The sequence below is a fragment of the Corvus moneduloides genome, chromosome 3 (assembly GCF_009650955.1).
Source record: "Corvus moneduloides isolate bCorMon1 chromosome 3, bCorMon1.pri, whole genome shotgun sequence".
Lineage (NCBI taxonomy): Eukaryota > Metazoa > Chordata > Aves > Passeriformes > Corvidae > Corvus > Corvus moneduloides.
Genome location: NC_045478.1, coordinates 109,067,442 through 109,091,962, shown reverse-complemented (window position 1 = coordinate 109,091,962; position 24,521 = coordinate 109,067,442). Strand labels below are relative to the sequence as shown.

Sequence of the window (24,521 nt, the reverse complement as noted above, 5' to 3'; positions counted from 1 at the left end):
CACTCTGTCTCCCTCTTAGCGTTAAGGTAGGTGAGGAGAGCATCTTGCTAGTGCCTCTGAGCCCCAACAGCCCAGAGGGCCGAGGGGCACCAGTGAAACCACTCCAGAGCAGAGAGAGGATAAAGATTTGAGAGCAGCCTTTTCTTGGCCTTGGTCTGCAGCAGTGCTCCAGCTGCAGCAGGTCCGTGCTGTTTCCTCGCTTTGCCTGCTGCTCTGTGGAGCTGCAAAGGAAATCTTGAGGGAAGAGAGAAAGCTGTGGGACAAGATGATTTGCTGGCTGAAGCCAGAAGCAGGATGGCAGCAGTTTGGAGTGTAGAGATTTGGGTGCCTCGGGGCCCAGTGGCACTGAGTAAGATTTGTCTCTGGCCCCACTGCTGGCAGCAGTGGCAGGAGTCAGGGTCTGCCTGTGACCTTCCGCATGTGAGTCCCAGGAGCAGCTACAGGGAGTTCTTCTTTCTGAGAAATGCACTGAGTTGTGCTATAGAGTCACTCAGCCTGTCATTAGTCCTGAGGGGCTCATGGCAGAAGAGAAGGAAAAAGAAATAAAATCCTCTAGGAATCTTGCACTTTTGCAAGTCAACTGTTTCCTTCTCACTGCTTCATATGGGCCTGAGATGTTTTGTCAATACTCACAATGTGTCCCAAACTTAGACACAGACAGAAGGAGGCCTGTAGAGGCCCAGAGGTGATAACCCCACAAATGTTAGGTGATATTGGTTGTCTTTTTGATGTCTGGGTTATCATCTACTCACTGCTTCATTCACACTGGGATAAGGACCACATTCACCCTGGGATAAGCATGAAAAATCTGCCGCGATGCATCTCCTTGTGCAGTCGCCTTTGCTCTGCCCTGTCTCTTCTGCTTTCTCTTCCCCATTTCTGTTTGGTGCCCTGTGAGGTGCAGAGAGCTTCTGCAGCTGTGGGGGGGTCCGGGTGACACTCAGGGATGCCCGTGGCATCAGCTGCCAGCCCTGCGCTGCAGCCCCGATGCATCACGCGCCTTCCTGTAGCTCAGGTCCTGCCCAAAGCAAGTGCTGAGAGAGGGAGTTGTTTGCACCTTGTAAATAACATGTTGCTGCTGTTTTAGGTAGGGGCTTTTGGGAAAAGCTAGACTTTCAGCTGTTCTTGCCCTGGTGTGGAATCTTCTGGGGCATCCTGCTGCTTTCCTGGAGAATGTGTGAGGTGGAGTGGAGTGGGTGACAGACAGGCCTAGATTGCAGAGTGGAAACTCAGCTACAGAGTGCCAGTGCAGACTCTCACTGCTGAACTGCCTGCTGGGGCTGGCAAAGAAGGCAAATGCCCCAGACACAGCCCAATGGGACTGTGTCTCAGGGACAGGTACAGGGAGGTGACAAGAAACAGCAGCATGGCACGGTCTCACAGCCTCCAGGAAGCACTGACATAGGGACTTCATGTGCCAGAGACTTCAGAAAGGCTGTCTTGTTAAACGGCCACAAATGAAGACTCTGAAAGCCCTCTATTTGCCTCTTGGATTTGTGTGTGCTTTGGACAGCCACAGCAACCTGTGGCAGCGAGTTCCACGATTTCATCAAGTACTGCTTGAAAAGCACCTCCCTTTGTTTGACTGAGCCGCCAGCCTGGTAAATTCAGAGGGTGCTGCCTAGTTCTTGGGTGGAGAGAAAGTCAATCTTTTTGGTACTTGCCTTTCAGGGAGCTGAAGGAGAAGGGACTCTTCAGCATCAAACACCTGGCTGAGTCCCACTCAGAAGTCCTTCTTTGTAGACTTCGTGAGGTTTGCTTGGCACTTACCAACGAGGTAAGAACATTGTTCTGAATCGTCCTCCGTGCTTCTTACATGGTGTGTAGAGTAGATATGTGCTTGTTCATCTCCCTGTGTGCTCAGGGACTGCCTTCATTTCTGTTTCTAGACCTTATCTTTCTCATGTCTGTCAGCTCTCTATAGGATCTGTGTGCACATGTAGCTCTATTTACTGGTAGGTCGGGCATCTGACACTCTCCTCTTGGAGCGAGCTGCCATTACAATGCAACGTGCAAATGCAGAAGCGGAGACACTAATTATGTTATTTGCTGCAGTCCAAATCTCTGCCCAAGCTGTAATTCAACACTGCCAATTAGTCTGTAGACTTGAGCCTGTGTTTTCTGTTTCCTGGCTGAGGGCTTCAACTGCTGCTGTTGCTTTTTCAAACAGGAGCAAATGACTCTTTTGTCTTTATGACTTGTGCCTTTATGGCTTGAGAGCAGCCCTTGCTTTAATTTGTTTCTTTGTTTTTTGAATAAAAGGGCCTAAAACCAAAGCAGTGGACATTCCAGAAGAGTTAAGTAGAACACTTTAAGTGAAATAATATGTTTTAGGCCTGCAGGAAGCAGGCCTGAGGCCTAGCACAAGTAGGTGCCAGAGTTAAGTGCCTTTCTGTGCTTGTGCTCTTCTGCTCTGCCTGTGCTTTTGTGTTCCCCTGGACACAGCGGGAAGTGTTGTCATTTCCTGGGACTTTTGTCTAAGGCAACTGGTTTTCTTTTCAAGGTGATTCTTATGTTTCCCCTCATGACTTCCCCAGGTGACCAACCTTCGCTCAAAGGTGTCTTACTCTGCAATCGTCACTCTTGGAGAGCTCTTTGTGACCTTGCAGAAGGACATGGACTCGGAGGTGGATGAGGTTGCTCGGGTCCTTCTCCAGATGGTGTGGAACTCCCCAGAGTTTGTTCAGAAAGCAGCCAGTCACACCCTGGGAGTCATGGTGGAGCATGTGACTCCTGCACGAGCAATGACTGCTCTCATGGACAGTGGAGTCCAGTAGGTTCTTCTTCTCTTAGTGATATTCTTCACCTTCTATTGTGTGTGGGGGAGAAGGGCTGAGAGAGAGAATGGGAATGGTGGGAGGGAAGGGTCCTGTATCCTGCATCTTCTGTGAACTCAGTGACTTGATTCTCCAATCAACCTCACTTCTTTCCTCTTGTCACCTATTTCTGCCCTCAGTGCAGCCCTTTAGTTGACAGAATCACAGAGCTGTAGAATATGCTGAGTTGGAAGGGGCCCATCAGGCTCATCGAGTCCAGCTCCTGCCCTTGCACAGAACAAACACGCCAAGGGTCACACCATGTGCCTGAGAGCAGTTGTCCAAAGGCTTCCTGAACTCTCTCAGGCTTGGTGCTGTGACCAGTGCCCTGGGGAGCCTGTTCCAGTGCCCAGCCACCGTCTGGGTGAAAAACTTTTTCCTGATATCCAACCTCAACCTCCCCTGACTCAGCTTGCTGCTGCTTCCTGGAGTTCTCCCAGTCTGTCCGAGTTGCCTAGATGTGGTGAATGGTGGGCAAGTGAAAGTGCCTGCAAAGGCTAAGGATAGAGCCCTGTGGTTTTGTGGGAAGAGGGACAATTGCAACTGCAGCTGTGAGCGCTCTTTGATATTTCACAGCCCTAACCACAGAGGCCTTGGGAAAAACCATGCATCCTCCTTATGCCATTCACTTGAGAAGTAAGGAGGGTTCTTGCTGGGGCATGGAGCACATGGGGGAGAACGTGCTGGGTGTGGCACAGCCTGCACAGCAGGTGCAGCTCCTGCCAAGAGGAGTCTTGTAGGACTGTCCTGGCCTTAGAGGCCCACTTGCTATTCAAACTGATGTCTCATGTTAGCCTTGAGATGATGAATCACTGTACAGGCACCTTCACAGGCCGACTGCCATGGGACAGCTGAAGCAGGTGCTGCCTTAAGTGTTGGTGCTGGGCCTGATAGTCCCCAAGAGACACTGTCTAGAACAGGACAAGCTGGCTAAACTGACTGCCACCCTTTCCTCAGCTTTGGAAAAGGGGGAAACATTCAGATGTATCTCTTGCCAAGCCTCACAGAAGAAACTGGCTGCATTGCAGAATATTCTGCAACTTCATGTCCCACAGCGTGTTTTCCCTGCATTTGTTTCTTTCCCAAGGTCTGCAGATTTGGGGGTAAATGGGTGCAAATATCCTCAATCCTGCTGCGGCTGTCTGTGTAGTGGCTGGCCCCTGATGGGTCAGCCTGGGTTGTCTTTAATTTCCCTCTTTCGCAGAGTGAATTTGGGGAAAGACATTGAGTATCAGATAGTGCAGGGAGACTGAATTCCTCACTCTTGCTTGCAGGCAGTCCTTCTGTACAGTGCTAACTTTGTGTTTCTCTGCGGACAGAACCTTCTACAGGTGTCCCAAGTGTCAGGGAGAACCCAGGCCTCCTTCCCCCAGCAATGACAGGGAGCATGCTCTGGCCAAGGCCTGCGCTGTGTCCCTCTGCTCCCTGTGCCCCAGTGTCCGCTCTCTTCTTCCCAGGAGCCGCCACGTCCAGGTGCGGAAGTGCGCGGCCCAACTCCTCCTGTCCTTGATGGAGAAAACTGGAGTCACGAAGCTCGCAGGAACGCCCAGGGCTGAGAGGCTGGCGCACGCGGCAGGGACGCTTGCTCAGGACTGTCACAAGGACACAAGGTAATGATCTTCATTTCACCTCCTAAAACAGGAAAACTGTTGGGTGTCTGGCTGTAAAGGGCAAAACCACAAAAGAGTGGAAGCTAAAGGAAATATTAAGTTCCCTCACTGTGTGGATGAGGTTCACAGAGTCACGGAATACGCTGAGTTGGAAGGGACCCATCAGGGTCATCGAGTCCAGCTCCTGCCCGTGTGCAGGGCCCCCCAAGAGTCACTCCATGTGCCCGAGAGCATTGTCCAAAGGCTTCTTGAGCTCTGTCAGGCTTGGTGCTGTGACCACTGCCCTGGCTTGTCTGGGGAAATGACTGTGCTGGGGAACGTGAGGTTGTCCCGCAAGAGGGAGCATTGCCAACTTCCTGGGACTTGAATGATTCCTTCCTGAGATCAAAAGAGCCATCAGATGAGCCAGTCAAACAGTTTTGCTTGGCCTTAGGTGCACAAGACAAAGCCAAAATGTTGGCTAATGTTCATCACTGAAGGATCGCATACATCTATTTCTCATTAACTTAAGACTTTCCTAGAAATATTCCAGGGGTCTTTAGCCAATGTATTCAGTCTTTCTAAACCTCTTCTGCAGATTTCTATAATGCTCTTATCTGTGGCTGAATGACCTCCAAATTGCTTCCTGAAGAAAACTGTGGTTTCCTAGTGGCAAAATCAACCCAAACCACCCAAATCCCCTCACTTTGAGGATTCAATTCCCATTAATAGCTGCCAAGAACGCATGAGCAACTAGCTGTCCCTGTGCATACATATGGTATAGAATAATCAAAAGCAAGCATGAGGCATTTGGTCCTGGCTTCCCTGCCAGTTAAAGAAAGGCAAATTACTGTGCAATGGCAGCAAGACACTGCTAATAAGCTCTGACTCAAAGCAGAGGTGTTTCGCTTGTTCCCTGGGATCCTTCGATGCCACAGAAGCGCACCCACAGTTTCAGAGTGAGATTGTATTTTTCTGTTGCCCCATGTTCTCCTCTTGCCTCTTGTGTTCAGCTGACAGCACTGTGCAGTGACAAGTGGAGGTAAATCTCTCTCTTTGCTGAGTAGGTAATGCCTTCTCATGCAGGTATGGCAGCTGCTGAGTTTAAGGTATCAGCTTATTCTGTTAACGCTCCTCCTTTGTTTGTTCACCTTCTATTCTTTCTTTCTTTCTTTCTTTCTTGTTTTAGGCATTATGGACAGGAGATGGTGAAAATGATGCTGAATCACCAAAACTTTAAAAGGCTTTTGGAACAATCTCTTTCCACCCGTGACCTGGAAGATATTCTGACAAGAATGAAGAAGAAAGTAAGTGCTTGGTAGGAGAAATGTCTCCTTTGTGCAAGTATTGCCACTGCTGATATGAGATCAAACATACCTAATCTTATCTCATTCCTTTTCTGCCAAATCATTTTGCTCCTGGGAATGAACTGTTGATCCGTAGCCTGTTCATCTGCAGAGCACAAAGGAATTGATAATATTAGAGGAAAAGTGGGGTATTGGATATTTTGAATATTGGCCACAAACAGGGAAGGGAAAGAGGAGAAAATGGGTTTACATTTAAGCATAACCCCCCACCCCACTATCCCTACTCTGCCCCCAGTGACGCAATTAAGTGAGAACAGTGCTTCTGGAGATAACAGAGTCTTTGCAAAAGACACAGGAAGCAGTAGTGCCAAGAAAATTTCCAAATATTCAAAAGATGTCCCAGTCAATCCCAATTCCTACAATTACTGTCTGTCTTCTGGGAATACTGCCCTGCTGTCATGCCCTGTGCAGCTGGAAGAAGCTTGGTGAATTCAGCAGCATCCAGTGGAAAATCATTTGTTTGCCTGGGTTATTTTTTTATTCTTTTTACCTACGTTATAGAAGGGAGTGTGCCTTTGTGCAGCAACAGGGAGAGTGAGTGTGGAACCAAATCAACTTCCAACACAATGGGCCAACCTCCAAAGAGTCCAAATTTTTCTGCAGCTTCCTTTAAGAGCATTAGTTCCCTACCAGTTTGCATTATTCCCATTTATGCTCAAGAGGAATGAATTGGGGATTTTAGACTGCTGCTCAGTATGGTAGCAGCCATAACCTGCCTTGGGCTATTGAAAACAAAGAGTTGGCATCACTGAACCTCTGGCCTGTTTCCTTCTGTAAGTTCGGAAAGGTTTGCCCAAGCCTTGGTAGCAGTGATCCTGGTTATAAGTTGTGTTTTAAACAGGTAATTTCCTATTTTACATTCTAAAGATCCATGGGGTTTCTTTATGCCTTTGTAGGGGATGGAAACGCAGAAGGATGAACACCCATCTGTCGAGAAGCCTGTGAAGAAGAGGAGCGATGGCTCGAAGAAGCCCCAGGCCACATTGCCTTCTAGTAAACGGTACTGAGCACTTTAGTTAGATGTGACAAAGCACGTGGCAAGCTTTACATGTCTCTTCCTCAGGAAAATCTTTCTGGTGGAGATGACCTGTGCCAGAGATTGTTTCCTTTCCCTACAAATGCTCTATCATAAAAAATGTCTCCTTCTGCATTACGCTGAACACAACTTCTCTGGAAGGGTTTCCACAAAAAATGGGCGACAAAAAGACACCCATTGGTTGCAGCTCAGAAGATCCAGTGCAGTGGCAAGGACAGTGCTGTGGAGGCTGTGAGAGGGCCATGTCTCCGCTGCCTCACTTGGGACAAGTAAATTCAAGCAGGGTTTTTCTCCTCTGAGAGCAGTCTTTTTCAGATGGGTGTTTTGATGAGAAGTCCCAGTCTAGAAGCAAGATGCCGTTCCCCAAAATAGCACTTCCCATGCATGTGGTTTGGCCTTCCCTGAGTCATGGTTTTCTTACCCTCAGACAGTACCAAGATGAGTAGTAAGTAGCAAGCCAGTTCCTGAGCAACTTTGGTCAACAGGTGTCTCAATGTGGACGTTTTGTCTTGACATTCCTGTCCTTCATACTGTTTGCTTGATGGACAGCATGTTTGGTTTATTTCCCCCTGTGCTGCAATCAGCATTTGAGACAGGAATTTGGTCCTTGCTGTCTCTTCCTGCCAGTGGGAGAGCTACTTGTACCTGTTGTCCTCTGATAACAGAGGGGATTTATTTAGCTCTGTCATGCTCAGCGCTGGCAGGAGAGTGACCACATGCCTCAGTAGCGTAGTCAGGATCTTCCCATGCCCATGGAAGAGACAGGCTGATCCAAGAGAGTTGTTCCCAGTGGGTTTGTTAAGCTGTGGATCTAGTCTCTAGGGAAGCAATCATGTGAGCGTAGTGCTGGGATGTCTGGCTTCTGTTTTTATCCCTGTTACGGATTTTCTGGATCCTTCAGATATGCCCCTATCCATCTGTTCAGATGCATCTGAGCTGCTTTTCCAGATTGTCATGCCTGCTGTAGAGACACTTCTCCAGAGGGATGAGTTTCCTTATTATGAGACACACACCTCCCTCATGATGAGGCATTTAAACATGGAAGTAGCGTCTCTCCTTCCTCACAAAGCAGTGCGACATGTGTACCTGGGAAGCCGTCTGGAGATAAGTGAGATGCATCTCATCCTTGGTTTTCCTGAGTAAGCACTGGTGAGAATGTTGCTTGCAGATTGTCTCCTGTAATGATTGTGTAGCGGGTTTGGTTTGTAACCAGGCAGAAACACCAATTTAGTGTAGTGGTTTGGTCCAAAATACTCATTACTATTTACCTTCTGTGAGATAAGAATTAGGAGAAATGCAAAGCAGGCACCAAACTTGAAAGAATAGAAAGAAGTTTATTAACAGACCTAAAAGAAGAAAAAAAAGTCATACCACGCCTTCAGAACACTTCTCCTCCCCCCGCCTTTCTCCCTTCTCGCAGTGATAATGTAAAAAGACAGCCCTTGAGATGTTCAGTCTGTTTACCACTTCCATAATAACCTTGTTCAGTCCATTTAGGAAGAGGAGCCTCTCTTGCCCATGCTATGAAAACATTATCACAAGGAGCCAGCCGCCCGGCTTGGTTCTCTGCTCGCATGTGAGTCCCTTCCCCCGTCTTGCAGCTTTTCCCACAACTGCTTTCGAGGGTCCACTCTTGAATTGCTGGGGTAAAATTTTAAGGTTGAGCCGTTCAGAAACAAAAGTTCTCTTCACCCATCTCTGGGAGCATTTCATTTCTAAGAATAGAGGCCCTTCTCCTTCCCTGGAAGCAAAGGGTCTTCCTCATCTTCCTCTTCAGAACTATCTCTGGGAGCATCTCTAGGACCTGAGGTTTTCTCTTTTTCCATTTGGAGCAAAAGTCCTCATCACTTCCATCTCTCCCTGTTCAAACTTCTCATGAAATTACAGCTGCGTCAGCATCTGCTTATCTCAGCGCAGGTGCTTTTGCTCACAAGTTGAATGCTCCACCCCCCATGCCTTCATGAAATTACAGCAGGTACTCTGATCTATCATAGCTTCACAACAGAATTTCAGCTTTAAGCATCTCCTCTTTCACTTCCCTCCGGTTTTCAGCTCTTCATAGCACTAAAAGGGTTAATCTCACCTAGGCCTTGCAGCTGGAATGTGGCTTATCGCTGTTGGTCACATGACCTCTGCCAGACAGCCGTGCAGCTTTAGCTGAATCTTGGCAGCTCTGGAGAGGGGGAGCCGAGCCGCTCCGGCTGCCCACAGCCCTGCTGTGGGGGGGGTTCCGCGGGTGGAACAGGGCCCGTCGGCTCCAGGATGGCCGTGGCCCGACCCGGCCTGGCCTGAGCAGGGCCTGGGCCGGGCCCGCTGGCCCCCACACGGGGCCCGCAGCCACCTGTCCCAGCACCGGAAACAAGACAGAGAGAGTCTGCCTCGGGGTTTCCTGTTCTTAAGTGTGGATCACAGAGGCGGTCACAACTTTAAGTGGCTTAAAGAATTGTCCATATTCAAAGTGGCCAGCTGATAGGTTCTGTCAGGTCACAGAAGGAGCTGTAAGCACTCCTTTGCAAGAACATCACTTCCGGGACTATGCTTGCTAACCCATGACAGATTGTCATGAGGTCTCCCGTTGTTTTTCAGATCAGGATTTTCTAGCTTGAAATCACATCATTAGGAAACCTCCCCAAGATGTTCTGCTCACAATTAACTGAAGGTATGATCACCAACAGGTCCGCATTTGGTTTTATTCTCCAGGGTGAAGTCTACCTCTGATGGACGCCTCCTACGCCGCCCAAAAGCCCAGGTCACGTTACCTCCGGCTGTGGAAGAAACGGAGTCGCTCCAGAAGCTGTACAATCTCCTGGAAGCCAAGGAGTTTAAGACACGGATGGAAGGAGTGGCACTCCTCCTAGACCTGTGCAAAAGCAGCCCCCAGCTCGTCTCCACTAACACTGTCCAAGTATGTAGGGTGTCTTCATTGTTCCTTTCCTTTAGCTCCTTTCCCAAGCCTGTAGCAGGAAAGTTAATTCAGTGTGTCTTGGCACTACATCCTGGCTGTGTGGGACAGGCTGGTGCCTCTTACCCTGAAATATTTAATTCAGGTCCACGCTTCAGGACAAGTTCTTTCGGTCCAGATGTATTTGTCTGGCAGGTGCCTATTGATGCTGTTCATCAGATGAGGACAGAGTTTTCTGCTGGTGTAACTTCTGCTGTCTCCTACTCCCACTTGGGTTAAGTGAAGGGAATCCAGCCACTGAAAGCGTGGCAATTATTCTCTAGACAAAAAAATGGGTTTGGATGGGGAAGAGAAGTATCAGGCTGGGCTGGTTTAAACCAAGTTTTTTTAAAGGATACTTCTGTAAACTCCGACTTGTCTTGCACAGGCACAACTCTGGTTACTCGTTTCCATCGGCATCCCTAGTCCTCTTGGTAAAGACGGTGCTCACCCTTCTTGGGGGGTCTTTTTTTCTCTTTGGAAATGGAGGGAAATGGCTAGGGACAGATCTCTTCCTTCTCCTCCCAGCAGCTGCTTTTTCCCTTTGTCCAGAAAATGGTGCCTGATAATGTGGCTGTCAAGGGACTGAACCTGCTCTAATGAGAGCGGTCCAGCACATTAAATTTCAGAAGTCTACCTGCTGGGTAGACAATTGGTCTGGATCCTGGAAGAGTTGATCAGAGCCCTGCACTTCTCCAGACACAGGTTCTGAGACAGATGGAACAAAACCTGGATCTCCTCCAGCCATAGTTTTGGCAAAATCGTAACTGCCCTCAGAACCTGAGGCAACTGTGTAGAAAAAGGGGCATTGTAAATATCTGGTTCCATACTTCGAAAGCAAAGATACCGTTTTGCATCAATAAATGGGATGAATTTAATGACTGAAATGTGGAGAGAAACACCATAGGAACTATCCTGTCCCCACCCAAAGCTCTTCAAAATATATGAAAATCTTTCAACCAGCATGAGGTTGCGCAACCATTCCAGAGAGTGGCCCACAGGAAAACAGGGAAATTGTGCAAGCAAGTGCTGACCTGACAGGAAGGATCACTTTCATCTTTTACATTGCTGAGTGCTCACTTCTGCGTCCCTTCCTCAAACAAGGACATTTTAATCCAGCTTTCATGTTGTTTGTTCTCTTCACAGATTTTTGATTATTTTGTCCCGAGACTTGGTGATACGCACAAGAAAGTGAAGCAGAAGGCGCTGGACGTGCTGGCTGAAATCATAAGCATCCTGAAAGATGGCTTAAACCCGGTGATCATCTGTCTGGTTGAAGGAATAACAAACAACCTAAACTCAAAGGACCCCGGGGTTTATGCCGCAGCTGTGAAAGCGCTGGAAGAATCCATGGCTCACTTAGGTAAGGCTGAGCCCTGGCATGGACTCTCCTCAAGTGTGTCTCTGCCTCTGCGAGTCAAGAGAACGCTGAGTGCCTTGACAGCTGTTGTTGTCTGTGGAAACCTCCAGCTGACATCCACCAGAAGCTGTGCAGGTGCAGTCCTTACGCACCAGTCCCCCACCAGGCTTGAATGTGCATCAGCATTTCCCAAAAGTCCCAGGAGCCCTTGGCTCTGTGCTGCTTGTCTGAAGAGGAAGTGCTGGACTACAGCTTTGCTGGAATTCAGGGCCAAAGGGATTTTTGGAGTTTGCCTGGGCCCCATTTGACTTCCCAAATGAATAGCTTTGCTGTTGGCATGAAGGGACACTGGCGCATCAGAACCTCTGCAGAGCAGCCTCCTGGAAGGCTCCACATCATAGGCATTAGCTTCATTAGGACAGCAGGATCAGTTCTTTACTGCATGCTTGCATGAAGATCATTTGGGACCTCCTTTTTGTATCTCATGCAGGAAAGGAGCTCTTAATAATACCCTGCTACTGAAACCCACACTGGGGTGTAGCTCTGTAGTGGTTCCCAATGAAGCAGATTGCCTGCTTTGTCACTGCCAGCCCTGGTGACCCTGTGAGGGACCAAACTTCATCCCACACACGTTCTGTCTCCAGGAAAAGCTTGCCTTGGCTTATTAGAGTGGTAGGACTGGAGGCTTGCAGGCCAATGCAGGCAACAGCAAATTCAAACAAGACCCCCAAAACCGCAACAGATAGGCACAAGGAAAACCAAAATACATACGCCGGTCAAGTATTGGGAAATCAGTTCATTTTCCAGTCTCTCTGCCAAGATCTGATTTCACAGATGTTACAGAAACCCACAGGCTACTGAGGCACTGAGCAGTAATAGCTCTTGTATGAGTAACTTGGAGTCTTGTCCCTAGATCCACACAGGTAACCTGACAATTTAAAAACAGCTTATCCTTCAGGTGGGAATGGAGGTGTGCATTTTGGAGCCTTCTCACCCTTTTCCATAGGGGAGAGAGAAGATCACTTCTGCAAAGCTCTGGGATGCAAAACCTTTTCACTGCTTACGTGTGATTGAAGTCTTGAGGTCCCTGATGTGAAATGTTTAACATAGCTCCTGGTACAGCAGACAACTTTGGATTTAAAATGTGAAAGGAGAGCTTTTCTTTTGGAATTTAAAATCCTCCCAAGTAGGCTGGAAGGAAAGAAGAAAAGGATTCAAAAATCGGCAGGAATTTCCTTTCTTTTACAAAATGTAGTTGCCCCTGCCCTTTCCCTCCCCACTGTCCTTTCTCTTATGACCTCAGAAGAGAGAGCAGAAACGTGTGTTTCCCTTGTAGATAAAGTATCCCTGATGAAAGAGTTCAGCCACCGCAGGAGTGAACTGAAGGGCCAAGCTCTGCTGGATGTCACAGAGCATCTCTCAGGTATGGCCTCCCCTTCTAAGGCAAGAGGTCTTCCGAGGCAGAATTTACAGGGAATGCCAGTGAATAGACACTAGAGTGGCTCCTCCAAATCAGGAGGTGCTGAGCTTGTCCCTCCTGCCCAATACCCATGGAAGGTGTATTGGGCAGGTTTTCCCTGGCTGCTGCAGAGGTGTGCAGCATCTGAGATGGGGGCGGCACTCGGCCTCGGGGCTGAGCTCTCACTGGGGCATCTCAGAAGCTGCCTCCAGGAAAGGGAGGGGCTAAAAATTCCCAAGCTGGCTCCTCTCTTGGAAGCTCAGGGACAGCTCTGATCCTTTAGGGAAAATGGTGGCAAATGCTGTTTCAGGGGATCGGTTTGTTTTGTCCTCACAGAATTCTTGCTTTGCTCTTGGAAAGTTTTGAGGCGGAAGCCTGCAGTGCCTGGGGGTCACAGCTTAGGTCCAAACTCAGCACACATGTTAGAGGCACGGATTTTGTGCAAGGCAGCCTTTGGGGGCAGAGGGGCAGAAGCAGAGTGCTGAGGCTCCCTGCCTGTGCTGTGGAAGTGCCATTGGACTGAGCATTTCAGGGTGTGCAGTCAGGGTCTTCCTATGTCAGCGCTGCCCAAAATGCTCCAAATGCAGCTGATAATTGATTGCTCAGAGGAGCTTGCTATGTCAGCAATAGCCAAGGGATAGAAAACTGATAACCTCAATATATACTAGAGAAGACAGTGTATAGCCTTGCTTTATTTATAGCCTTGCTTTAGCTGGGGCTAAATCCACTGCTAATTAAGCCAGGTCACAAAAACGGAGTCATCCTTTTTATTAGAAATCTCTCAATTTCCCTCTCTAAAGTGCCTTTCAAACCTTCAGCAGTGGGTTTAGACAACTTCTAAATGGAAATAAACAGCAATTTGACATTTTGGTCATTCATCATGCCGGAAACAGATTGTGGAATGATTTAGTAAAGGTGTGAAGTCTGCCACAGATACAAGGCTCGGATCTGGAGAAATTAGTCCTGAGGGCTTGGTGGTTCTGTTTTGGGGATGTTCAGCTGCTTTGCCCATTTCTGGATCATGGGGCTCTCACTGTTATTTCACTGATCTTAGCCAGAGAGACTCCCAAAATCACAACTAGAGGTAGATCCTTGTTTGCATTAAGGCTGGTGGTTAAGAAGTTTGTGTCTCTCTTCCGGCAGCGCTTGTGGCATGGGTTTATCCCAGGAGCCCCGAAGTCGTCCAGCGCTACGCCCTGCCCGTGCTCTGGTCCTTCCTGGGGAACAAGGCGCTGCCTGTCCGAAGCGCCAATGTCCGCACTGTGGTCACCAAGCTTGCCTGCGCCCTCTACAAGGTGATGGGCGCCAAGCTGAGGAAGCATGCTGCCAGCCAGCCTCCGCATGTGCGGGAAAACCTCTCCGACATTTTGGGCTGGTGAAGGCTCGATGACCTGCAGAGAGATGACAAAGTGCTGAGTTGGACACCTCCGGACGTGACTTCTTAGCTGTGCCAAAAAGGACAGAATGCAAAGGAAGGGTGTGCACCTGCCCCCGCTCTCTCCACCCCCCTTCCTAGTCGTGGCATGGGGTGCCTGAAGCAACTTCCAATTGAGGACAAGGTGAAGGCTGAGCATGGCTCAGCCTCACAAAGAGGTAAGGCGGGAGCTGGGCCGCTCTCTGGCGGGAGGAAGGCTCTTGTGCCAGCCTAGAGAGCCTGGGCACATTGCCAGGGAACAGTTCTGCCCTGCATGTGCCCCCTGCACTGAGCTGTGCTGCTCCCAGTGCCCCGTGGAGCTGTAGGGCTGCTCAGCTGTGGGGCCGGGAGAGGAGCAGGAGGGTGCGTGTGCAGCTGAGCCATTCCTGGAAAGCACAGGCCTCTGGGCTCCCTGCTGTCCCAGGGCAGCCCAGAGGCCAGGCTGTTCCTGTGCTGGCTCTGTGCAAGTGGGTCAGGGTGTCTCCCTGGTCTGCCTCAAGTGGCTGCTGGCAGGAGCATGTTTCCCTGTGCAGCTCTTTAGAAGTTTCCAGGTGGTCTGTCCCATTAAATACGTAGCTTCAGATGCTTTAGGTTTGCATTGCGGCCTCTGTTATATTTTGTGTCTCCACTTTGCAGGCGTGACTGGCTACAGTCTTATCAAGAAGTTTTCCTTGGACATTTCCTATGTTCCCTAACCGACAAAGCCCTTGCCTCCTGTCCAGAAGAGCTCTCTTTCCTCGAGCTCAGGAAGAGGGTTCTGCCTGTCCGAAGAATGTTTGAAGATTTGGATTTATACTTTAGGCTTTGTAGTTACAGATGTACATATGTTCTGACATGTAGATGTAGGTTTGAATAAATGTGTTATCATTTTATCTTTTAAATTTTGAAAATAGATTTTCAACAGTATATATTTTATTTTGATTGTTTTTGTTTGTTTTAAATAAAATAATTTTTAAGAAAAACAAGCCGAGAATGTGAGACCTGCTAGCCTAGAGGTTGTCAGAGTGCAGCTGACTCAACGTGCCACTGTCTCACGGTATTCTTTCCTCACAGCGCCTCTCCTCTTCCTCTTTTGCCATGTTTTCTTCATGTCATTTGTGCTGCTGTTTGTTATTTAGCATTACAATGGGGCCACCTATTACCATGTTTGGGGGACAATGGACCCAGAAGATCCTGTGTAGTCTCCAGTTTTCTGCCTCGATCTATTCTGTGCTCACAAAAGGCCTGAGCAAAGCAACAAAGAGAATGTGCCCAAATCCCAAAGCTTTGCTCCTTTGCAATGTCAGACAGATCTGGCTCAGAGGTGTCTTCAATCACAATTCCATAGGTAAGAAGAGGACGTGTATTTCACTGGGAAAAGAGGCACTGCTTTGGAAAAGGCATCTGTATGTATATTTACCCAGGACAGCAGTCCAACGGCGTTGTTTGCAACTTGTTTGCAGAAGGATGAGCGGACTGTGAGGTTATTGAACAGGTGACAAGGGTTCCTCAAATCTGTACCCTAGCCTGGGTGCCATTCAGCCCAGAGTTATGGGGTAATGGCGTAGTACATCCCACACACATTCTGCCTCCAAGAAAAGCTTGGCTTGGCTTAATCGAGTGAAATAAATAGAAGAGCAGTGAAATGGACATTTAAACTCGTCACTTTAGAGTGATTCTCCTGCTTTCCAATGTCAGCCCTGTACCTCATGCTCCCAAGGCTTGTTACGAACGAGTGTTTGAGATTGCTTAAAAATTCACTGTCAAGGTTATCAGTAAAACCAGATTGAATATGTCCTAGGTTACAGTGTAAGATGCAACCAAGAGTATGTATTCTATTGTCACCTTCACAAGCTGTTAAAACAGATGGGGCTGTGTTTGTTATCTCCTACCATGACTCATCCTGGATAAATCCCTCTGGGGGCTATCTCTGTTTAATGGACAATCAATGACCCACCGCATGACTCACAGAATTACATCAGCCCATTGGGAGATGCTCCACCCAGGGGGAGGAGCCAAGCATTCCCACCTGGATATAATCAGGTAGGATTGAAGCACAAGCAGCTCTTCCCTACTGGATTCCCAGAGGATAAGAGCTACTACTGGACCTTCAGCTGAAGACCAGACCCTTCTACAGGATCACTGCTTCAATAGGACCACTTCATCTGGGCTGCTACCACCACCCTGACTAACAGGGTGTCAGGTTGTATCCTGACTCTGTCAGTGTTCTTGTACTATTGCAATTATTTTAGTTTTCCTATTAAATTACAGTTCTGTCTTGTGATCTCTCACTGGTTTGTTTTCAAACTAGTACAGAATATTAAGTAACAGCTCAACAAAATTTGTTGGCAACATTCACACTATTACTTACTAGTCCTTTAAGGCACAACAAGGAAAAAAAGCAACAAACAAAATGCAGTCAATCAAACTAGACATGAACTGAGAACTCTCTCTCTCTCTCTGTGTGTTTAGACGGGTTTGACAAAGGGAGAGAAAGGACAAGGATGAAAAGGAATGTGGCCTAAAAGCTTAACAGCACTCAAGCTTAACAGTAGTTAAACTGGAGCCGTGAGGAGTGGGGGTATTGGCCCAGGATCCATTGTTGATCGACGATCCTGTGAGTACAGGAAACTTGAGCTCGCTGGCTCTGAGAGGCCCCACTGGAGGTTGCCAGTGGCAGCCGCTGTGGTCCAGGAGAGCTTCCAGGGCTTCCTTTTGGACCGCTGTTTATGGGCCACAAGACAGTGGGCTTCAGTCATAAAATGCTTCATCATGGCCGCACTTTGGGTCAGCACCCTGTCTTTGGAAGTGCGAGAAGAAGGATGTTATGGCCTTCAGGCAAGAAAAGTAGTTTCCAAGACTGTTCATAGAAAACCCCAGGAGCTGGTTAGACAGCACAAGTTCCTGGGAGCACTCAGTGTTTTGGGCAAGCTCAAGAGGAGCTGAGTCCAGGGGCTGTTCATCAAGGCTGGGGCCTAACAAGCATTTCTGAGATCACAGTGTGGCCTGACAAGGCCAGGGAAGATTCACCACCACAGTGTGAAGCATGAAGTTTTGATGTGGAGTAAAAAGCCGCTGCATGAAGTTTTGATGTGGAGTAAAAAGCCATGGCCCAGTGGAAGCCCGGGGCAGTTTCCTCAGGCCTGCGGGAGAATCCCACTGCAGATCCTTGTGCCACTGATTCCATCTCTCCCCACCTTTCTCAGTTCTTGGTGGCAAGGTCACTTAGGTTAGATACACAGCTCCCAAGAAGTGCTCCTGTATTTCTCTATACAATGAATTAAAGTGAGATTACACATCCCAAATCTGTGCTTTCTTTCTGGAAAACTGATAGATTTGGGGAATTTCTGGAGCAGGAAGCTTGCTTCCTCAAATATTTCCTGTGCATGGTAATGAGCACAGAGGAAAGATTTAATGTTAAAAGCTTTGCCCAGGCAATGCTCTTTTGACAAGTTCCCTCCTTAGCTCTCCTTGGGAAGATCTGAAAGGTTCAATGTCCCCAGCAAAGCTCCTGCAATGGCTGCCCGCCAGCAGAGCAGGGCTGTCAGCTGTGAACCAAGTGTTGCCACAGGCAGCAGCTTACCCAGGGCAGCAAATCAGGAGCTAGCAAGGAGCTGATCTGAAGGCCAAACCTCCTTAGCTCCTTCCAAGAGCACTGCAACAATTCCTCATTCCAAGGAGGTGCAGTGCTGGACACCAGAGCTCTGGGTGAGGACTGGACACAAGTTTGCTCCCACCGAGTGCTGTGATGGTTTCTGCAGGAGCTCTGGGCTCCTGTGCCTGCCGGACACCATGAGGAGAGAAGGAGCCGAGTACACTGACACACCTTTGCCTCGAGCATAGCCCGGCCTTGACCAAACACACTGAAAGGTTTCCCTGAGATTTACAGCCAGACTGACAATCTCACAAAGTCAGACCCGAAACCAGTCAGAATTTACCCGTGAGAATATTACAGTGAAATTTTGCAGCTTTAGTGAAACCCACAGAGAAGGCCAAGAAGATCATCAATGAGAGACGATGTTCTGGACACAAGCGGAGGATGTTCTTGTTATGGGACATTAAGAGTGTACAAGGAAGAACTTGTGGATAATATGTAGCAACTCTACCTTTGCTTGTATAGCTAATTGTTTTACTGCCTGAATGGTCATTGTTTGTTAGACAGCCTTGTTGTTTGCTAAGCAGCCAATCTTAGTTAGGCCACAGCATTTGTGAGGACGTTTAAGAATAGCAATAGAAAAAATAAAAAATCTTTCTACTTCTCTCAACTATGGATTACGACTAGCGTGTCCTTTTATGTCCACCTCGACAACAGCCACATATGGTGACCCCAAGACGTGATCCAAAGAGCCTGCCTGGAGAGCAAGAAGCCTCCATGGAGAACAGGGGAGGCGGATTCAACGGGAAGGAGAGTAGCAAGGAGAGCTACCAAGATTCAGATCGGACTGCAACCTTTTAAAGGTGAGCCTGTTGATGACAGAATGGGAGCAACTACATCCCAAGAGGAAAATTCAATAGTTAATATATGGACATCAATGTTAAAATGACGTGGCATAAATTATGATGAGCTGATATTGCGAAGACTGTTACTTTGGAGCAAAATCAAGGAATTGAGACCACATGTGTCAACGCTTTTAGTAGACAGACATGGGAAGCAGTAGTATGGAATATTTTGGACCTTGCTTCTCAGGGGGATGATACTGTTAAAGAATTTATGATGACAAGGAGGTTAGTTTTAGACACTTTGAAAGAACTGAAAAAAGAGCAAGACGCTGCAGCAGCTGGCCCGGCAGAGAGAACAGACACAGATAGTGCTGGTGAGACTGGTAACATTGCAGCGGGAGGGGGTGGCAGGGCACAGGCTGGCAAGGACAGACCTGTATTGTTTCCAATACCCAAGCTGTGGAGGGCTTTGCCTCCTCCCTTTGCAGATTCTGCTTCTCGCTCCGCTTCTCCCCCCCCGTCCCTACAAAACCCTTTGATCTATCTTTACCACCCGCCAGGAGGGGTGACATTGATGGAAAAGGTGAAAATGAGAGTGTGCCATCAGCACCCCCGCTGCCCGCTGCTGCATCCCCACTGCCCGCTGCTGCATCCCCGCTGTTTGCTGCTACTAATCCTTTTGTACAAGGAACAAAAGAATCCGTGCCAGAAAATCCAAATGATAGCTTGCTTTATAGAGATACTTTAACTTTGCCACCCTTATCTGTAGCTCGGGGTATGCGATATTCTGCCACTGTTTGAAGAGATATCAGACTCCAAGTGTTATCTGATAGAGATTTTGAAGCAGCAGAAAAGATCATTCGGCAGTTGCCAGAGTCAAAAGAGCCATAAGACTCTGTAATTTCTGCTTTCCCGGTTATCAGAGGCAGGGGTCAAGTGCCCGATCAGCATGTTCCATTTAACTGGCAGGTATTATCTGAGCTACGCCAACTTGCTACTAACTACAGTTTGGGATCCCCTGCTGTGACGAAAATGCTGAAATTCATGACAAGTGAAGAGTTAACTCCCTTTGATTTAAAGCAGATTGCTAGATTGGTTTGCATGCCAGTTCAGTATATGGTGTTTGAGACTGAGTGGAGGGCTTCTTGTGAAGAGTGCTCTAAATAATAAGCGATTGCCAATGGCTGATCCTCAGTTTGGCGCAGGTTTGCCTCAATTAATGGAGTTGCACCCTGTGGAGGAGCCTCAGCTGCAGGCTCGCCTGCACCCTTTGATCCTAGCGCAATCCCGTGATCATGCTTTGCAAGCTTTGTTTAAAGTAGTGAGTATGTCAGCTTCTGGGAAAAGCTACACAACTATTAAACAGAGCCCTAATGAGACTTTTATAGCCTTTTTAGACCGCCTTCAGGATGCGATAGAAAAACAAATTGTAGATGCAGATGTAAAAGAAGCTTTAATTTTGCAAATGGTACAAGACAATGCAAATGAGGAATGCAGGAAAGTCCTCATCCTATGAAAAAGTCCTCATTGAATGATACGATTAATGCACGTGCAAAACTTGGGACTACACCACATCAAACGGCTATGCTAACCGAGTCTGTTACTACAGCTGTCACAGCAGCTATTAAAATGTCACATAACTGTTATAGCTGTGGACAGCTGGGCCATTTTAAATCTCAGTGTCCACACAGAACTCCATCCTCCAGAGCAACTGCAACTAACAACAACAAAGTAGCTCCGGGAGCAGTTCTGTGTAACCGGTGTGGTAAACCAGGACATTATGCGAAACAACGTAAATCTCATTTCCAAGCCAATGGGCAGCCTCTCAAAAATCAGGGAAACTGCCAACGGAACACAAGGGGACAGCGCGTGCAGACAAAAATGCTTCCCCAGGAACCGCTGTGCCCAGCACAGGTTTATGTGACAGGCCTGCCAGCGGAACAAAAGGCTCAGCAGGGATGGATGTTTGCACCGCCAGCACAATGATTATAGACGCTCCTGCAGTTCAAAAAGTGCCTTTGGATGCACATGGACCTATAGGGCAAAACTTAAGTGCTTTACTAATAGGAAGATCCAGTGCTACTTTGCAAGGGATTTTTGTGCATCCGGGAGTAACTGATGCAGACTTTACAGGACAAATATGTGCAATGGTTTCTACACCCACTCCTCCTGCAGTCAGGTCTGCTCATACTCGTATTGCTCAACTTGTGCCTTTCAAGTCTTGTGTTCCCAGGACTGGACTTACAGAGAGAGGAGACCCAAGGCTTCGGTTCTACTGGCGCGCCTCAGGTTTTCTGGACTCAACAACTTTCCGAGCAGAGACCGCAACTGATTTGTGAGCTAACACTGAAAGGGGCACAGCCACAGACTGTTAAGATCAAGGGGTTGCTTGATACAGGACCAGATGCCACAGTGATCTCATTTCACAACTGGCCAAACTCATGGCCTGTCACTGCAGTGGGAAATTCAATTGCAGGTCTTGGGGGAATGACACAAAGTTATTTAAGTACACATTTTGTGCTTATAAAAAGTCCAGACAATCAGGTTGCTACAGTTCGCCATGTATGGGGACGTGATGTTTTGGCCACTTGGGAAGTTACAACTGGACAAATTTTTAATAGGGGTCATTGTGCAGGGCGGTTGCCACCCAGTAACACCTCTACAATGGTTAACTGACCGATCTCTGTGGCAGGCACAATGGCCTTTAACACAACAGAAACTTGCCGTCCTGAACGATTTAGTTGATGAGCAGTTATCACAAGGGTACACAGAGCCATCTGTCAGCCCTTGGAATACTTCTGTATTTGTGTGTAGATACAAAAATGCTGCTAGCAAGGATTTTCTTGCTATTTTCTAAGTCTGTGAGAGACTTTTCTCTCTCACAGAAGAGGTAGCAGAGTTATGTAAACACTCAAGCTGCCTGCAACCTTGAAGAGTCTTGTTTATGGTATAGTAGAAAAATATTTTGACAATGGATGTTTTAGGATTTTAGCCAATCACCCCAAGGGGTGGCTGATCCTTTGTCCAATTAGACTATGAAGAAAAAAGTCTATAAAAGAGTCTGTAAAATAATTAAATAAATCAATCTTGCTGCACAATTCCTGCCTGCTGGATCTTCTCTCCTCCTCCTCCCTATGGCTGCGGGACACAGTGATATACCCTAGGGCCCAGGCCTACGGTAATATTTGGTGCTGCCCGATGTGATCTGCACACTGCAAAGTGTCCTGCTGCTGTGAGCCAACCCAAATTCCTCTAGAGGTATGCTGTTCCCCTTCCCCCCCCTGGGACCGGGAGGTCCAACAGGACTGAGAAACGGCGAACAGCGGCTCACAAACCAACGCTGTGGTAATGGTCAGGAAAGGTGTGTTTAGTATAATGCACACCTCCATTCCTGAAAACTCAGTTCGGGAATTATTAGATTGGGCTACCTTAAAAGGGATTTCTGTGGACAGAGATACTGCCCTGGACTTTGCCTTATGGCAGGAACTTGGCTGTGCTGTCCAACACGAGCTCCTGTCTGGGAACCCAGCAGCGTTAGAATTATACCAGACCCGGCGTTCATTATATATGCTGCTGGCAGACCTCGACTGTAGCAGCAGAGCTGGCTCGCCTATTTCGGTGGTAAGTGACAGAGGAATGTCTGAGGAGGACCCCGCTGACCGGGCTTCCAGGGCAAATGATGGTGGATTTGGAAAACCCCCCCCAGCTCCACAGGCAGAGCCTGCGCCGCCTCACCCTGCACAATCGCAGGACTCCGCGGCCCCCAAGGACCCCGTGTCGGCAGAGGCGGGGGGGGTCGGGGCAGTGGGAGGGTGCACAGCCTGCCTTACCGCTCAGCTTGGCGGCTGCCACAGCTTATCCAGGGCTGCAAATTAGCGGCTTAGCGAATTGGACCCCCAGAGCGGCTCCTAGCCCGTCTGCATATGCACCAATGGAGCAAAAATCACCCAGATGTCCCTTCTTAGCCGGCGTAGCGCCAGGTATGAGTGCACCGAGACTGCCTGGGTGTGGTCCGCTGCCCTCCTTGGTGCTGGACTATTCTGCGCAGTCGCAGAACCAAGCCACCAACCTTTTAATACAGCATCTACCTTTGCTGACAGTTACCAAACATATCCCGAAGGTCGGAGGACCTGTTTAGCTTGCTAGGGCAGCTGCTGCAGATGCCAGAGGCACCCTGCCGTGCAGGGCACACCGAGCCTGCGCCACCAGCACCGCCCGCGCCACCCGCGGGAGACGCGGCTCCAAACCAGGAAGCCACGCGGCCGGCGGCAAACCCAGAAGTAGCGCTGCCACAGGAAAACCCAAAAGCGGCAGCGGCTGCGGAGCGGCGGCCGGGGGCAGCGGCGCCGAACGCGGCCGGGGAGCGAGAAACAGCAGCGGTTTCGGCAGCGACTGTGCCGAACGCGGCCGCGGAGCAAGGGCCAGCAGCAGCGCCAAGCGCGGCTGTTGCCCTAGAGACGGCGGCAGCAGCTCCAGTACCGGTGCGGTCGGGACTGGCCGAGACAGCATCCCGTAAAGAAGCTGCTGTTCAAACTGCAGCGCAGCCAACTGCAGTCTGTGTTGTCTGTTCTGGCTCTAGCGAACTTAGCCAAAGTGCCCCTCCCTGTCCACCTCTGTTCGCTCTCAGCGTCTCAGAGTTGCCTTTGCCTGATGACTCACTGTCAGGCAGTGAGGCAGATGAGGTTCTGGCCCCAGGTCGTCAGGCGGCTGTAGCCACGTGGCGAAGAAAAAGGCTGCGCCGGTCTCACCCTTGGACCTTTCAGGACTGCACGGTAACAGTGCATCCGACCCACTACAGGCACTTCTTAGAGTCAGTTAAGATGCGCGCATTGGAGGAGGGTGATTGGAGGTTGTTGGAAACACTTGGAATGCCAAATAGATTTGAGGATTCTGGGCGTAACCGGGAAGCTGTTACACTTCATCCACAGGCTATGCCAGAAGTTCAGGATGGTAGTGATTCCCCAAAAGGGGAGATCCAAGCTTTCCCAGTGTATAAGGCTCTCCCAAATTCAGGCGAGCGTGATAAGCATGAGGTGATTGCTTGGAAAGTTGCCCAGGACCTGCAATCCAAGGTGGCACAATATGGACTAGGTTCTGCTGAGGTTATGCAGATAATAAGGGTGATAAATACAGATTTGCTTTCTCCATTTGATATCAGACACCTAGGCCAAATTCTATTTCAACCTGTACAATTTGCAGTTTTTGAGAAAACCGGGAGAAAGCTGGCAGGCAAGACTGCATTAGCAAATTTGCAGCTCCCTGCTACTGATCCTAGACGGACAGCAGGAATGGATGCTTTGATGGGGACTGGTCCCTTCTCTGATCCCAGTCTACAGGGTACCTTGTCCTCTAGTGTCCTGCAGCAAGCTCAACAGGGCAGCATGGCTGCCCTGTTGAAAACCATAGAGTTGTCTGCGCCCAGAAAGCGATATACTGAAGTAGTTCAGGGGAAATCAGAGTCATTCCTCTCTTGTAGAGAAAGTCACCACTTCTCTCGAGAAGCAGGTTGAGGATGATGGGTTAAGACAGATGTTGTTAAGGCAAGACAGATGTTGTTAAGGCAGTTAGCGAGAGATAATGCAAACGAGGAGTGCAGAAAAATCATAGATGCGTTGCCAGGGGAACCTGAGGTAACAGACATGGTCAAGGCCTGCGCTAAGGTGGGATCTGGGAACCAGAGAAGGTCTGCTTTGGCTGCGTTCCTGCAGCCTGTTCATGCTTCTTCTGGTCGTGAACCAAAGCAACCAAAACAGGCGAAAAAACGGAAGTGGCCTAAGCCAAGCCAAAAAGAAAACACACCGATCCCCCAGTGCAAGAGGTGTGGCAGGCCAGGGCATTGCTCGGACTATTGTAGATCCCGGACTCATGCCGATGGTCAGCCGTTGTCGGGAAACTTCCGCCGGGGTGCAAGGAGGGGGAATTGCTCTCCAATGCAGTCTCTCTCCCCGACAGTGGCACAGGTACAGGCACAAGCCTACCCAGCCACCCTAGAGACAGCACCCAGGGATCAGATGGTTTTGACGTCCAAACCTCAGCCGCAGTCATCTTATTTATAAGGTTCCCTTGGACGCATATGGACCCTTAGCCCAGGGATCCAGTGCAATGCTGATGGGAAAACCT

At 48.9% G+C, this 24,521-nt stretch overlaps 1 protein-coding gene across 1 annotated transcript; it reads left to right on the top strand.

Moving 5' to 3' along the window:
- The first annotated feature begins 1,315 nt into the window (after nucleotides 1-1,315).
- Nucleotides 1,316-14,892, top strand: LOC116441705 (TOG array regulator of axonemal microtubules protein 2-like). Its single transcript, XM_032103926.1, has 11 exons — nucleotides 1,316-1,338; nucleotides 1,612-1,777; nucleotides 2,538-2,773; nucleotides 4,274-4,426; nucleotides 5,595-5,712; nucleotides 6,669-6,772; nucleotides 9,509-9,713; nucleotides 10,896-11,112; nucleotides 12,446-12,532; nucleotides 13,712-14,161; nucleotides 14,619-14,892. Exons 1-10 carry the CDS (start codon nucleotides 1,316-1,318, stop codon nucleotides 13,945-13,947), a joined length of 1,545 nt encoding a protein of 514 aa, XP_031959817.1. The 3' UTR covers nucleotides 13,948-14,161; nucleotides 14,619-14,892.
- The last annotated feature ends 9,629 nt before the right edge of the window (nucleotides 14,893-24,521 follow it).